We start from the raw sequence: 16855 nt of genomic DNA on the forward strand, positions 1-16855 counted from the left end.
TCGCTGAAAAGTCAGCGATATTCATGCATTACCGAGCTAATGCTCTTAGCCATGTTATCCACCTACCATTGGATAACATGGCTAAGAACTGCTCAGGGGCAGGTGTTAGCTTTTGGAGATATTCGCGCTTAGAGCGAATATCTCCAAAAGTTGGTTATAGGAGATAGCGATGTTAGCGACTGTTTCCAGTCGCTAACATCTTGGCACGCCCACTTTGCATGTCATTAGTGATAAATATCACTGACATGCAAAGCGGGGCCCAAGATGGTCGCTTTCTCCTACTAGCTGTCGCTAACGGGTGTTAGCGACAGCTAGGTAATAGGGAGATAATTTTATCTCTGCTTTCTTGGCTTTTAAAGCCAAAAAAGCAGAGATAAACCCCCTTGATAATATGCCCCGGAATCCTCTGGGAATACACAAAAACTCAGAAATGTACCACATATCGAGGAAGAAATACAGCGGAGAAGAATTTTTCATCTCGCCAGCAGGGCTTGGTTAAAATATACCTCGCTATAATAAAACTAAACAAGTCACAGCGCAGTACGCAATTGATCTGTATTTGAATGGCCTAATTTTAAGGATTGACAGAGGAAGTCTTTGCCGTTTCTTGGCGTGCTTGTCTCGCAGCAGGTTTCCTCTTGAGTGCCTTCTTTTCCACGTGCCACTCTGCCTGATGAAGTGATGTGCTGCGTTGTCGTTTCATTTCCTGAAATGTCTGCGTGAGCAGAGGAAGCAGGCAAAAGGCCACTTCACAAAGACGTCTCTGTCGCCGCTTCACCACCCACGCTCCACAGACACAATCTCTTTCATAATGCATAGTCTATGATGGAAAAAAAGTGAGTGATGCCTGGCAATTGTTTCTCCAGGCCGAGGACTCGAGCATATTTAACTTTCTGCATTTATGTGGCAGTTTTCCCTCAATTTATTTTAAACATTTTTTTTTTTTAAATATCAGAAACTAATTGTATTCTTTTGAATCTTCTTAAGGCCAGTCAACGGAGGACAGGATTGCCCCGGTGTTAACTTTGAATATCAGCTTTGTAATACCGAGGAGTGCCCAAAACACTTTGAAGACTTCAGAGCCCAGCAGTGCCAGCAGCGCAACTCTCAGTTTGAGTTCCAGAATGCCAAACACCAGTGGCTGCCCTACGAGCACCCCGACGGTAAGTAGTTTATGTAATGGCTGAATAGGGTTGTGCCATACTTGCTTCAAGGTCTCTCAATGGGTAAGGTGATGGTGGGGTATGAGCACCTGAGCCGGTGCTTTATTAAGGCAAATTCATTCAGCTGCCTTACCGCAACACCCAAAAAAACCACAGGAGGGCGACAAATGATTTCAAACACTCCCTTGCTGCTAGGAGAGACAGAGTACCCATATAACAAAATGGCATTTTGCTTGAAGCTGTAAAAATTCTTGCACCGCAGTTGATGGAATGTTTTTTTATATCAATGTACATTTTGTGATCTAATGCTGGTGGAATATGCGTTTTTGGAAACATATTTGTTCGGAGCATGTGTGGCTGTAGATGCACATGCTTTGCATACTTCTACCATCTAGTGTTGGGCCCGGGCATTACAAGTTACTTTTCTTTAAAAAAAACTTTGAGTCACAGGATGTGGAGTGAATCCTCCCAAAGTCCACAATGCGCATGAGCACCAGCTCCACCCTTAGATTGCTTGTCTCCGCTGTTGGGTTTGGACGTGTTAAGCTACTGCTATCTATGCATTTGCTCATGACAAATGTGTGCCCTGGTTGGGTTCATCGTTTCAGTCGAAAAACAACAATTGCGTTTGATATCTGCACCTCGAATTCATGTGATCAGCTCCACAACCGGATACATTTCACCAGATCTGATCTCCTCTAGGTTACTGAGGATTGGCCAGCCAGTCAGGGCCAAGGTGTTTACACCCCACATAGAGAACTAGTATAACGCCTCTCCTGAGGTCTCCTATTAGTCAAGGGCCTGGTTCCACCAAACTTTATGGTGGCTTACTCTACTAGCAAGAGTAAATGAGCTTAGGCCTCAGAGGATATCCCACCCACAGTTAAGGAAAGTAAGCACATCAACACTGTTTCTGGTCAAGTAGCACCTCCTGGATACTTATAGAAAGAGGAGTGAGGAGTTGGTTGCAGAGGGAAAATTCATCTCCAGGGCAAACATACAGGTGCCCTAGATGCCGCAGACACTCTTCCCACAGTGTTAACACCAGAGTCTTGCTCCATTGATACACGCTTAGCTTCACAAGTCCGGATTTAAACCAGAGTATGTGGATTTACTTATTTTCCTCACTGTTCATATATATATCTTGTCAGGTAACTGTTTTATTTTTATTCTTAGATTTGTTTCCCATAAGGCATTTGATTTGATTTTCCTAGATTGTTTGTATTCATATATAGTTTGACCAGCCATTAACCCCTCCAAGATGGCAGAGCTTTGCTTGCCTCTGTTTATATTATAATGTTTCAGTAGACCTGTTTTTTTTTTTTTTTTTTTGAGGTGCCCCAGTCACCCACAAGGTTGGATTCCTATGTTTCATTGTAACATAGAATGTTCCTGGCTGTCCATTTCATTTGCGCTTATAATATGGCAGGTTGGAGAATGCCTTTAAAGTATGTATAGCAAGATGGCGGAGCCTTACCATTACACCAACATGGAGGACATAGGTGGCTCGTTTTTCTTAGCATGAACTTTTACAGTTCTCCCACTTTTTTAATTTGGCAATTTTCAATGTGTTATTTATTTATAGGTTGAGTTTCCTCCTGATTGTTGATGCAATGGTCTGCTTAGCGGCTTGTTCTCAAATAGAGTAGTTTACATGACCCTCTCTAAGATGGCAGAGATTTGGTCTTGGACATGCATGTATCGTTGGCAATATGATGGTGGGCACTCAGGATTTATTAAGAGCATGTTGACACGGCCGCCTACACTGTTGACTCTGGTGAAGTTGTTTGCCTTTTCCTCATATCATATTAATTTGGTATGGAGGATTTTAGTGTATTATGCTTGACTGCAGTCTTACTAAGGTAATGGTCCCATGCAAAGGGCCTATCTTTGAGTCTTACTAATAGTTTCCTCACTTATTTCTACTAGAATTCATGGCATCATGTTGGAATGTGTAAGTTAGTGGTCTTTTTAGGTATTTTGATTTTTCTGGTGTGTAATAGGTTCAATCACTCACTCAGATTCAGGTTTTAAGACATTTTGAGATACGTTGACGTACTGCGCAACTGGAATTTAATTGCGTTTGTTTTACTTTTCGACTAAGCTGATAAGTGTTCTTTGATGTGGTTGTAGATATAGGATGCTAGCACGGTGCCTTTCAGACACTACAAGGGGTTGCTATTATTAGGATGCAGTAAGGTTTTGGTGTGGTGTAGTGTGGTTTTGCTTGGTGTGTGGTGTTTCACATCATGGTGTTCCTGGTGGCGTACTTCAAAATCTAATCTGTACTGTAATATCATTATGTTATTTTTACCTAAGGTAGCGATTGCAGTTAACTTAGATTTTTAGATAACTTGTTTTATTTCTGGAGCCTGTCCTCTTGGATAGGTTGCATTTAGGGGGTCTCCAAAACGAATTATATCTGACACGTTGTCCTAAGGGTGGTCTTATGTACGACTTAGATTCCTACAGACCTAAATATCGACTTGTAGACCACTACATGCACTTATGATTGGACTCTTAAGCCTTCTACAAGGAAAATGAATCAGAGAAGGAGGTCTTCTTGAATTGCTGTGATTATGTTGAAGGATCGACTCAATATCAAAGGTCACAATTGGAACTTCAAAATATTGTGTGAACCTTCATTACAGTGGGCTGGTGCTGTTTCTAGACCCATGAAAGGTTTGAAGTATTGTCAAATAAACACATATGTTCATTCTTTGTACTTGAAGTACGCCTTGCTCAAATGCAGACACGGCCCGTGCCGGGTGTTATACTGGGGCGGTGACGTCAGGCAGGGGAGGGTCAGGGTGGAAGGGGTGTAAAATGCGGGATATTGACTATTAGAGGTAAGTACCGATAAAAATAAATAAAACGAATTTCGTTGCCCATGCTGCATTGCCAAATGTGATGCAGCGTGGGCAACGAAATTCGTTTTATTTATTTTTATCGGTACTTACCTTTAATGGTCCATATCCCGCATTTTACAACCCCCACCCTGACCCTCCACTGCCTGACGTCACCGCCCCAGTATAACGCCCGGCACGGGCCGTGCCTGCTCAAATGATTTAATGATGAATTATGAATATAACTATTTGAATGTATGATGCATGGAAGGGCTGAGTTGGATATTGTATATACAAATTCACTAACTGTGTGATACCTTGTGAAATTATTCCTTCAGTAGTCTTTGCTCTTTTACATTGTTGTTCCCAATCTCATGAGGGATTATTGGGTTGCAGTACTGTAGGTTACTGTTTCGAAATATTTACCTACATTTTTCCACCTCTCCCACTCATCCAATACATGGTGTAGAAGATAAGGCAAGTCTCCATGAACATCATTCTGGTGTCACAAACCTGGGCCAGACAGCCTTGTTGCTCAATGTTGTTAGACATATCTGTCAACCCCCAACAGAAACTCCCCATCAGGCCAGACCTTCTCACACAATAGCATGGCATATCAGACACCCAGACAGCTCAATGCAGCAATTTTGCTCCTGAGGTCTTAGAATGTGGGTACTCAAACCTCCCGATGGAGTGTACGGCTACATTGTAAGAAGTGCACAAACCTACCACACATGCGTGTTGTGTTTCAAAGGTGAAGTGTTTTTGTGCATTACTGCCTCGCAAATCACGTGAATGCCTTTAGTATGAGCCGGGTATCATTTTCTACCTCTTATATGTTCAGGAGGCAGAGTGAGCATACACTTCAAAGCATCTTCAATTAGCAGCTTTAGCAGCATACATGCACAACTGGGAAGGCTCATTCCCTTTTAGGATTCCTGTAGTTAAAGCATTTATGGAGGGTCTTAACACCTTCGGTGCTCATGACGGCTCCAGGCCATCATGAGTCAAGGTAGGCGTGTGTTCATGATGGCCGGAACGGTCAGAACGTTGCCGTCCCTCCCACGCGCTATTAATTCCCCGCCTGTGCGGGCAAATTAATCAGTGGGCGGAGTTCTGACGGCTCCCGGCCATCATGAGCACACGTCTACTGTGATTTATGACGGCGGGAAGCTGTCATGAGCACCGCAGCGCCATGCCCTCCGTGCACCGCGTCAAAATTTGCGCCGCGGCTAAGGGGTTAAAAGCATCATACCCACAATAACACCTCCAGTACCTGGTTAGAACTTGACAGTGGCTCTTATCAGGCTGATGGGACCACCTTTCACACCACTCTAACCTCACACCCCTTACAGGCTGTCCAGCAGTGCCCGCAGGGCTCCTCTAACGGATCAGTGAGTGGGCTGTTGTTTTTGTGGCCATTTTTGGGACAGTTTATTGTCTGCTGAGCTGATTTTTACGGTTGATTTCAACAAGCATTGCCTGCAGTAAGCGCAAATCCATGCAGACTTCATTACCTTGAAAAACTGTTATAGAGCGCGTTCTTCCAAGTTCAAAACAGATCCGATTTAGAAACATGGGACACTTTTTTTAGCTATTTATTTCACCAATGGGGGCAATTTTTATTTTGATGCTGTGGCCTATTTTTGTCCCTGTCCGATCCTGGCAGGTGGTAAGAATGGATTACTTTCACCTCAGTACTAAAAAACCCTCTTTCCCCAGTGGGCAGCAGTGTTCTGACATTCTACCAGTCCTTTTAAGGACAGCACGGAACTATGAGGCAGTTGCTCAGCAAATTCACCTCCAATATTTAGGTAAAAAGGCCAGGATGAGTGGGCCCCCACCTTCCAAGAGGACCTCTGGGAAAGTACACTAACTCTCTCTGGGTCACCTGTGTTTATTTCTATATCTGAACCTCTCGTTTTCTCTCTGCCTACCTGTACCTCTGTTTTTTTGGGTTACTCGGAATGTCATATTTCAACAACTTTTGAGCTAAAATTATTACAAAAGTGGGTAATAACATTCAAAGTTGTTATCGAGCAGGGGACCCCAACATATGTCTGGCCCGGGGCTCCACAAGACCTTAAGACGAATCTGTCCCTTGTGGGTGATTATGTGGGCGCGGGAGATTTACTAATCACTCTGGCGACGTGGTTAGTGAGGCAGGCCTTTCCTTTTCATATTAGGCCAAGTTAACTCATGCGAAATAAAGAGATGTCAGTCCGGGTACCATTAATTGACAGCCTCAAAGCAGTTTTGTTGGAAAGTCAGTATGCCGGAAAATGAGCCACGTGTTTATGTTAAGGCACTTCGGGGCAGATTTACAAGCCCTTGGCGCCACTTTTGCGTCACTTTTAACATGGGAGAAGTGACGCAAAAGTGGCGCAAGTGGCTTGTAAATCTGCCCCCTTCCTGTTTTGATGTGCCCGGCACTTTTCGATGAAAATAAAATAATTTACTGAACGAATACACAGAATAGATATTAAAATGTTCGATATTCTTTCTGGAAAGGTTTCTGTGCTACGCGAGAGCTTTGTTGAACATTTAAATCTCACCCATTCCATCTTCTGTCTCACAGGCAACAAACGATGCCATCTCTACTGTCAGTCAAAGGGAACCGGGGACGTGGCCTACATGAAACAGCTGGTTCACGACGGCACCCGCTGTTCCTACAAGGATCCCTACAGCATTTGTGTCCGGGGAGACTGTGTGGTAAGCAATATCTCCTTCTTGCGTCATTTGATGTACTTCACTCAGTGGGAGATAACTGTCATTGCTTTTTCTACATCTCTGCAGGTGGGTAGTGTGTTGTAGCACACACCGAAGAAAAGAGGTCTTTTTTGTAGGCTGCTCGCAAAACTTTAACCTCTTGTAGGCCGTACTATATGCACAGACGCCGGTCCTCATATAGCGATGCAATGTGCTAATAATGTCTTTGTACCATTTTGTCCCTGAAATCATGGGTGCTCTCATGCACTGTTTGTAAGGTGTCTTCGCATATGAGTTTAGGTCAGTCTACTTAACTCATTCTGTCAAGCCACTCTGGCTATGATCATCCTATGTAATCAGCAAATTTGACCAGACATTTTGTTGAGTTAACGGCGTCAAATGTATTGACTTCCGTGCTAAATATTATGTCGCTCGCAGGCAGAAAGTGCTCAAATCTTCATAAGCCATCATTGGATATTCTGTACAAGCTCACACATTCAATATTACACCCACTTGGCCTTTGCACCCTTTCAAATGTGATTACCTTTGAATCCATGTTTGGGCCCTTCTTTGGTGACCCCACCATCACAGCTACCTGGCATAATTCGCGGACTAACTGCTTGTCCATGGTGGACTGCCTGTGGTCAGCCTTGGCTGTAATTCTGATTCCACCGTAGGAAGTGATCTCAGTATCATCTGCAGATCGCCATGCTGTCTAGTATTTCAAGTCCTCCTCAGTCTAAGATACACTCTTTGGGCCATTATTTGTGACTTGGAGGTCTTTTTTTTTAATACCATTTGGTTGTCTTTTCTGCTTTCGTATCTGTGATTTTGTCCTATCGACCTTGGCATACCAGAATATGCTCGGTCTCAGTATTTCTTCAGAGTTGGGTGGCAGGACACAAAATGCTGTCCCCGGTCTGGTAAGGTACAACTTCACAAAATGCTCTACCCGGTCTGGTAAGGTACAACCTCTTGTTCTGGGGAGTTGAGATGCCCTTATATTCCCCCTTTGGAGTGATTGGGCCATTTGAAAATTGCCCTCCTCTTCTGCCCTACTGGAGAGGTGACCTCCTACTTTCATGGTGGCCATATCACCTTGCCCTAAGGTCCATCCTTGCAGAATGGGGGACCTGCATAGGTGCAGATATTTCTGTGCTACTTCCAACTTCTGTTTTGTTGCTGCCCACTAGATGGAGAGGAGAGCACTGCTCTTTCTTCATCCTGGTGCTATGTTTTTTCTATGTGCATCCTGGACCTTCTACCAGATTATGGCTCTACTCCACTAAGTCCGCTGTATGGGACGCGTCTAATTACGACTTGGACTTGTACAGCAATATTTTTAAGTTCCGCTTTTGCTTGTAGAATTTTAGCACAAAAATCCTCAGACTCAGGCATCGCACCCCAGCGGACAACAAATGCCAATCCTTGAACTTCTGCAATTTTACGCTAATCCTTACAAAGGGAACATAGTTATGAGCCAATCATCTAGAGTAGGAATTGAAATTGTATTGATTTATTTGATCTTGATTAAGTATTTTCAAATCCCTAGCCTAATATGTATTTTTTTGGGTAATCAACGTTTGCTCACCATGCACCAGAAAAAAACGATGATCTGCAGACTGATGGGAACCCATGTTGCACATTGACAATGTGTGGTAGATCTGTACTGTTGTTAGGGTAGGAAATTATAATAGATAAACAGATCGGAGGTCTTAAGTCTTCCCTGCACAGAAGTCTGTGATGCCTGTGTTTGTTTGTGTTCTTTAATATTCATACCATAAGATACAATATTTCCTATTGTGGCTACTGTATGAATGCTCGACATGTATAGTTTGTATATACAAGTACAAGAATATTGAAAGTGAATTGGTACACACTTAAGTCTACCTGCTCACTCCACCCTCAAACTTGAAAAAAAAACACGAGCAAGTGATTTGCTAAACAGTTTCATTAATACATAAATTTACTCTGCATTTTGATGACAAAATAGAATACCTTGTTCGCCCAACTTTTGTAGTCAGTGCTGCATATTTACACTAATTTGCACTGCCATAAAACCATATGCTTATAAAACCAGTGGCTTATGCTACCCTTATCCTTATATATATAAATATATATTAGAAACACTTCGGTTAGGTTAGAAACAGAACAACACTCCTCGTAGTGTTGTAATCCTTATTTATTCAGCACAGCAGATCCAAAAATCAAGAGGCAGACGCGTCTTGGCTTGAAAATCCTTTCTCACGACCTGGGTGTGAGAAAGCTTTCCAAGCCGAAACATGTCTGATATAGTTTTATTTTCATTTTCATTTGTTTTTTAATTTGTAATTTGATATATATTTATATACCACCAACTCATCACATCCACCAAAAAGACCTTCATCCGTAACAAAATCCTCACCAACTCCAGCAACTGAAAGGAACTCTTCAGCATCATCCAGGAATTCACCACACCCCCCAGTGAAGCCACGGACGTCATACCCTTCCAGGACCTCTGCTAAAAGCTATGCTTTTACTTCCATCTTAAAATCAAGGCCCTCTACGACAACTTCAGCGGAGAGACTCCAGAAACGACTCCTTCCTCCAGCAATGACAGCGAGCCTACCATCACCGCCTGGACCCCGGTCACCACTGAAGATGCCACCACAAACATGAAAAGCACTCACTCAGGAACCCCCATGGATCCCTGCCCGCCACACATCTTCAACATAGATTCCGCCGCCATAGCACCCGAGCTACAATGCACCATCAAAGCCACCTTAGAATCTGGCACATTCCCCAACGACTGGAAATGCGCAGTAGTCAAGCCCCTCCTCAAAAAACCCTCTGCAGACCTTCCTTCTGTCCTGCCCGCCATTTTGCTGCTGTTCTCAGGCGTTTTTCTCTGGTCCCTGGCCTGTCTTCTTGTCCATTCCTTCGTCTTTTACCCTTTTCACTAGTTTCCCCCTTGATGTTCCTCAAATGTTTCTTCCCTTTTCTGCTTTGCCTTCTCTCCTTACCCTTGATTCCCTCCCACCCTTCCTTGGTGTTGTGACCACGTCCCCCCTACGACCCCACTTAATGGAACTCTGCCTGAGGGAATCTACAATGTGTGTATATATATGTATATTGCGATAACTCTAATCACTAATATATTCAGTATACCTTTGTACCATCTACCATTCCTATGTGACTCTTAGAGTATATCCATCTGTATCCCTTCCCTATGTATATAGAGATAACTCCAATCACTAGTATATGCAGTAGACCTTTGTACTCTCTACCATTCCGATGTGACTCTTAGAGTATATCCACTTGTATCTCCTCCTTGTGTGACTTTACATCTTGTGCATTTGCAATTTTTTCCGTATGTATCCTTTTTGTAACGCATGTATTCCTAAGTCCTTATGTTTTTCAACTGGTGCTTACGTAAAGTGCTCTGACACCTTCGGGTAAAGTTTGCGCTATAGAAAATCGCATAAATAAAATAAAATAAAATAAAATAAAATAAAATAAAATAAAATAAATCCTCGGACCCACCCCATCAGCTTGGGGGAACACCTGGTGGCCCTCCGCCCTTGGCAACACCCCAATCCCCACGGACCACGCCCAGAACCTCTGCATCATACTCAACTCCTCCCTCACCATGACCCGCCAAATCAAAGCTACCGCCTTCGCCTCCACCTGTTTCAACACCCTCCGCATCCTTCTCAGGATCTTCAAATGGATCCCCCCGAATCCAGAAAGACCGTCACCCACACACTCATAACAAGCAGACTGGACTATGGAAATGCCCTCTATGCTGGAATCAACAAATCCCTGCTACACAAAATCCAGACCATCCAGAACATCACGGCCAGACTCGTCCTTGGCATCCCGTTGCATGAACACATCACCCAACACCTGCGAGACCTCCACTGGCTCCCCGTCGAAAAGAGAGTAATCTTCAAGCTACTCACTAGCTACTTATATTCTGCATCTACAACAGTTACAGGTACATTCCTCCTCACATTGCGTTTACTTTCCATTTTTTGGTCGCTAATGCTTTACTCCTCTGGATCCAAGATGTCCCAAATCTCTGCTTTTTCCTCTGACCCGTACCAGATTCCTGCTAAGAGCCTTCTGTCTGCCAAGAGCAGGAGAATATGAAAACACTGAAGAGTTGGCTCAGCTTGAAAACAAGAATATGATTAATGATGCTGTGATTCAAGTGTCAAATAGATTATGTGGTCTAGGATTTAGGAACCCATTCTTGTTCTGATCCAAATAGCTCTTTGCATGTCCTCTGCATCCATGCATGTGACACGTTCAGTTATCTAAGTCTTATGTATAAGCAAAATAACATATCAGTTTTGAAGCTAGTCCTTTGTAACTTTCAGCTTCGGCCAATCAGACAGTAAAAGCCAACTATCATAATTTCAAGGTGTGTTTTAAAATAATAACTTCAGCCTCTAAATGACCTAAACAAATTTTCCATTTTAGCATGCAGATTTTAGAGCTCCATAGCCAGACGACTTACTCAAGAGTTGTCTTCACTTGTGCTATTCTGAGGGAAGGTATCACTCCTATTTGAATGCAACAGTCGCATCATGGTGGGCCCAGATGATGCTAGAGAGATATTGGTTTTAGGAAAATAGCAATCCAGAATATGCCCTACTTGTAATCCACAGAATGGTGACTGAAAGTGGAAGACTTCTGATCATAAATAATCTTTATTTTTCATATTTGCCAGTTGTCGGATATCAAAGGAGCATTGTAGGTAGACTTGAGTGACCTTTATCATGTAGATGGAGTCTGAGCATCTTTTGAATCCACTGATAACAAACCAGACCCATTATCCTCCTTAAAACCAGTGATTTATTGCCACTTTCTCCTCTGGAGAGCACACCACCCACCTCTGAAAACAAAATACTATAACTAATTCACATGAAAGATTGCAATGAAATATTCATCAACGTAGTGAACTTTGGCCAACTCTTACATAGTTTACAACATACCTTTGCTCCTACAATGATCCCACTACAGTATTTAACAATGTAGCATTAACCACCTATCTTACATATCTCTGCAGAAAGTGGGTTGTGACAAAGAAATTGGTTCCAACAAAGTAGAGGATAAATGTGGAGTCTGTGGAGGAGATAACTCCCACTGTCGAACTGTAAAGGGAACATTTACAAGAACTCCTAAAAAACCTGGTAAGAAAATGTTTTTTGTGAGTTAAGATGTATATGTGTTAATAAAAATGGGCACAATAATTAAATTCTGCTGCGAATACTGTCATATGACCAATACATGGGACAATTTGTAAACATTTAATATTTATATTAAGACTCAAATTCAAGTTCTGGATATCAACAGTGGCCATGATTGACACTCGGTTTTAGGTTTTGGATATTTGTTACAAAGTTTGGTTCTCACCCCAAAATCATTTGACATAAGAAGTGTCTCCTTTGCGGCACTATATGGAACAAAATAATGCACTCGAGGAATATTACTCCAAAGGAAAACTTAAATAAATGGAGATCCACCATTGTGCTGCTTTAAACAGTATCAGATCATGATATTTTGCCTTTGATATATTCTCTACACCCTGACAGTTTGTGTTTCATCCATTAATATGCATATTATTACTTATAATGAAACTAGCTTTGAGGGCCTTGATGGTGCCCTTTTGCTTAAAAATACAAGACTTGTTCAATTCCTCCATTTGGTACAGTGGCAAGCAGAGTGGTCTTTTGACTCGATAAACGGTAGCACAGAATCTACAACATGGCTGCCCTCAGGGTCCCAGACAGCCACACAGATTATTCTCAACCACAAGACAAATAATCCAATGAAGGTTAACACAGAAAACCTGTTGCATAATACAGAATTTTATTTTTACTGCATCCATGTCCCCTTTATTATCTATTAGGGGCATATCCTGGACACTGGGTGGCACTTAGTAGTACTAGTAACCGCGCTTCCAATCTTTACACGCCTTGAGGCCTATGGGCTAAGTTGCGCTTTATAAATTTTAACTCACTCACTTACACTGTTGAAGTATACTTACATGAGCAATCCTATACATAGTTGTGATGCATGGCATGCGAGACATCTGATATGGTAGTTTTATGAAAAAGTTTCATGTCATCGTATTCACCTTACTTTAGCTGGAGCTTGTGCTTCCATATGGTTATTGTTAGGCGGTGTTTGGAAAGCATGATGTCAGCCATTATTGGAAAGTGTGTTGTCACCCAATATAGAACCTCTTTATACTTTTCAGGGACTACTTTTTCAAATGGTACTGTATTTCAAAATGTCTGTGTGTGTGTGTGTGAAATATTACAGTTGTATACAGAGCGCAGTTGCATTTATGTAAACTGAAAGTTATGGACTGTTTTTACTAACTCTTGCTTTAGCGCAGTAGCCAGAATAAAATGGTAAACACATAAGATACATAAACACAAAATACCACACCCCACTACCACCATCATGTGCAAAACAGCAACTTGGAGCTTCCTCACCTCTTATATTTTAGAAGCATTTGACAAAATAGTTAGTGATTGATTGATTATAGTTATATGATGCTTCCTTATGGGAAACCTTACCCTCAAATCACCTGCAGAGTTTAAAAGTGCAACAATATAGCCATTGTAAGTAAATTGCATGAATAACCTTGAGAAGATACCACAAAAGTACACCAACAACCCCATCCCTCCTCCTTCCCATCCCATTTCTACTCCCAAAACCCCAATCTTACATATTTCAATTCATATTTGAGCATTTATCTAACATCACCTGCTTTAAAGTGCTGCTGGCATATATGTTTATATACATATATATTTATACAGTACGTACACTAATTAACCTCTTCCAACAGGAAAGCATTTAAGCAAGAGGTGCCATAAAGAATTCAAGTTGCTGGAAAATGAAATCTGCAAGTATCCTCCTTAAAATCACCTACATGATTCTTCATTCAAAGCTTAGTCTTACTTTCATTGACTATTATGATTTACTGTCTTTTACTGAGGCATGCTGGCTGCATTTTATCTCCAGTATATACATGTAATCAAGCCTAATTTAGATGTAAAATCGATAAAATGCACACAACTTGAAAAGTAGTCAATGAAGTCGCAAGACTCAGTTCCCCGACCACTAACTGAAACCGTTCTGTTTAAGGGAAGACAAGAGGCGCCTTCTCGTTGCCTAAAGGAGCTCGCAACGTTTCTCTTTCCGAGACCAGGGAAGCTAGGAATGTCATGGGTAAGTCATTGAAGGATTGCAGCAGGCTGGGCATCCAGAAAGTTCTTAGAGCGGCAAGTGTCTCAGGACTGTGCGGATATCTCTTACTCTTAACCCGCAGGCACTACAATAACAGTGTTAGAGGTTCATGCTTTTCTCATTGGATATCCTTCAGATTGATTGGGAGACAAGGCTCATCATACTTGAGCTGAATGGGATGAGATAGCTAGGCCTTTTCAAATTTGGTCAATTGCAGAGGGAAGTGTTGTATAAAATCATTCTCAATCCCCGCAAAGCATTGCCGACTAGTGCATCAAATGAAGCACAACACCTATCAAGTCACATACCCCTAATCCACTATAACTGTATCGCAGTGTCAACCATATTCAACATGCCAGAAACCCCTCCTTTGTAAACGTTTTTGGAGGTCACCCAATCTCTATACAGTTGGTGAAAGCTACATTTTATGTTTCAGAAGTATCAGTACTCTGCATAGAATTAGAATTGTCAGCTGCTTTTCCATTTTTACCTTAATAATCCCCTTCATAAAGCAGTCATATTCAATTGAATAGATTTTAGTTGAGGGTTATGGGATGTTGTGTGACACACTGGACGTGTCTGTACTTTGTTCATCGCAGTTTTCTACAACTGTATAGGCAGACAAAACCTGTTGCTTGATAAACCATTTTATAGTTCAGCAATGCTCTAAAGCTTGCATGATAAATTTGCAGAATACAGTCATTTTATCATCTGTATTTTCAACTTGGCTAAAATTCTAAGTTTTCATACTATTTTCTCCAATAGCTATTGGGCTGCAAAATATTCACTTTCTCTCATAAACACAGCATCTACGAATATTGACCACTTGTGACTTAAAAAAATGAGGCCTCCATCTTAAAAAGAGCAATGCAAATGGTGTTGTGCTTAAACAAATATGGCTAATTGATATACTGTTACACATTCTCTCTGCTCTGTCATCCACTGAGTTGTACTGTGGAAATCTTGCATTGAATTAAATTCTACCATATCCTACGCCGAATGGTAGACTCAGTGTGTACCGTGTACAGTAGCAGAGAACTGGTACAATAAGTCATTGAGAGCATTTGTATTATAATATCCATGGAAAACATGAACCTCTTCTTGGTATTGCTAGTTGCTATAGCTTCAAATATAAATAACAAGGTGAATGGACAATAGGTTTGTTGCTATCAGAATGTTTGTGTTCTTAGTGGAGGCAGGAGGTATTAGTTTTATTTTTGTGATGAACCTATGTGCCATTCAGGTCAAACTTATCATACTGCTTGTAGGATATGGATGCCCACCTCTGCAATTAGGATTGTCATGATGTAGCACTCTACTAACCGTAGCTGTTACTTTTTGTTTTCTTTCTTGCTTCCTCTTCTGAACACTTCACATGCAAAGGGTACCTTAAGATGTTTGACATACCCCCTGGTGCTAGACATGTGTTTATCCAAGAAGACGAGGTTTCCCCTCATATTCTTGGTAAGTGTTTCTCTCCTCATGTGTGATGTGAATGCTTCGCGGCTATCCTAAATCATCAAGTGTGAATGATTGAAGGAACAAATAACAGAATTAACTTGTATGATGATGACTGCAAAGTTTAGAGTGGCTTCTTTACATGTCTGCTACCTCTACTTATCAATGAATCATAGTTAGCTTTGAAACTTGGTGACTATCTTTAGCTTTTTAAGAATTATTTGGATGTTCAATGAACATATGCATTGAAAGACAGCATCTAGCTCATTAAAGCTGTCAGTGTATAATGCCATTTAGGCAAGTATATGCTATTTGTGCAAAATGGCCATAATCAGTTTAAAGCAATTGGACAGAAGTGAGAAAAATGTTGAGGTTTTTCAACAAGCAAAAAACCCTTTACTTACAACATGGATTCAATTCTGTGTTACTGCTATAGAGTTACATTGTTCAGTTTGCAGATGTGTCTCCCAATAGAATAGACGGGCACATGGAATATTCATGAGCAAGGTATAATATATGCCTGAGGTGTCCATAGCAACTTTACTGCCAGGGACTCCGCCATCAGATTTTTAAATCCTGGGACTAGAGCCTGATGCATACTTTGAAGTGGCACCTTTACCTGTGCTTCAAATGTATGCACTGGATTAGCTGGGGATGAGTATGGCATTACCTCCCCAAATACTCAAACACTGAGTCACTCACAATGAGGCCCTTAGAATGCTCCACTTATAGTGTAGATATAATCCAAGTTCGGATCCAAATAGACCTCCTATGCCCTGAGTTGAGGCCCAGACTAGCATCAATTAGCATGTAGGTTGTAGATTAGTTGGCTTTCACTAAGATCCTTACACTACATACACTATTCATGCTCAAGGTTCTCCAAGTTACCTTGTCAATTATTGGTGAAATGGAATGACCTTAGGGAACATTCTTAGGATGATGAGAAAAGATTAAATTGGAGCAGAACACAAACAACATTCTGAACAAACATTCAAAATCCACTTTTCCGAGCAGTAAAATATCAAATAACAAAGGGGACTGTAACTCTTTTGAAAGGACATATTCTGGAAATAGAGGGAAAATCGGTCTACAGAATAGTTGCTTCATATAAATGTTTGGTTGGAAAGTGGTACTTTCCGTTTGGCCATCTTGCCAATGTCAAGTTAATATAGAAACAAACTTTGACAAAAAAATGCCAGCTTATTGATAGTAATTCTAAGCGTAAGTCTTTCATATTCAGCTCGGATTGTTTATGTGAAGTTTTAATGGCAAATGTGGCAATCAGGATAGATAATGGGGACTCTGTTTCAGCTTAACTCATTCATCTAAATTGCCCTTACTGGCTCTGAGATGGGGTTGCCACCGGGTTGGGATTTCACTGGCCATACCAGCAATTCATCTTCACAATTGGTGCTAGAAATTAATTATGAGATA

General features: G+C 41.5%; 1 protein-coding gene across 1 annotated transcript in view; it reads left to right on the plus strand.

Moving 5' to 3' along the window:
* The window catches only part of ADAMTS3 (ADAM metallopeptidase with thrombospondin type 1 motif 3), a 702179-nt gene that overhangs the window by 567288 nt on the left and 118036 nt on the right, over nt 1-16855 (plus strand). The window contains exons 13-16 of the mRNA XM_086961556.1: nt 988-1163; nt 6588-6721; nt 11772-11895; nt 15347-15427. Of these exons, the coding sequence (XP_086817682.1) occupies nt 988-1163; nt 6588-6721; nt 11772-11895; nt 15347-15427 (515 nt within the window). The remainder of the gene's footprint in view (nt 1-987; nt 1164-6587; nt 6722-11771; nt 11896-15346; nt 15428-16855) is intronic.

Source organism: Lissotriton vulgaris, chromosome 3_1 (genome assembly GCF_964263255.1).
Source record: "Lissotriton vulgaris chromosome 3_1, aLisVul1.2, whole genome shotgun sequence".
NCBI lineage: Eukaryota > Metazoa > Chordata > Amphibia > Caudata > Salamandridae > Lissotriton > Lissotriton vulgaris.